Below are 307 nucleotides of genomic sequence, written 5' to 3'. Positions count from 1 at the left end.
CGGCGGCCCGCGGCGGGGGCTGCTGCTGGCCCCCTGCGTCAGCAGCGTCAAGACCATCTCCCGCGCCAAGATCCGCACCGTCAAGATGACCTTCGTCATCGTCTCGGCCTACGTCGTCTGCTGGGCGCCCTTCTTCACCATCCAGATGTGGTCCGTCTGGGACCAGCGCTTCCCCTGGGTCGGTAGGTGACGGGGCGGCCCCGGCGGGCACCGGGAGGGCTCCCCTGCCTCGGGGTGGTCCCCCGGCCGCGCCGGCTCGCCTTCCCCGGGGCGCTGCGGGGCCGCGGACGGCTCCGCCGGGGCGGCG

The 307-nt window shown here is 75.6% G+C and overlaps 1 protein-coding gene across 1 annotated transcript in view; it reads left to right on the top strand.

Annotated features, from left to right (window-relative positions):
* The window catches only part of AVPR1A (arginine vasopressin receptor 1A), a gene marked incomplete at its 5' end in the record, with an annotated part of 2,442 nt that overhangs the window by 740 nt on the left and 1,395 nt on the right, over nt 1–307 (top strand). The window contains one exon of the mRNA XM_010574119.1: nt 1–182. This exon is cut by the window's left edge and continues 740 nt beyond it. Within this exon, the coding sequence (XP_010572421.1) occupies nt 1–182 (182 nt within the window). The remainder of the gene's footprint in view (nt 183–307) is intronic.

Source organism: Haliaeetus leucocephalus, unplaced genomic scaffold (assembly GCF_000737465.1).
Source record: "Haliaeetus leucocephalus isolate CR32 unplaced genomic scaffold, Haliaeetus_leucocephalus-4.0 Scaffold406, whole genome shotgun sequence".
Taxonomy (NCBI): Eukaryota; Metazoa; Chordata; class Aves; order Accipitriformes; family Accipitridae; genus Haliaeetus; species Haliaeetus leucocephalus.
Note: the sequence above shows the minus strand (reverse complement) of the source record. Positions and strands in the feature narration are given on the sequence as shown.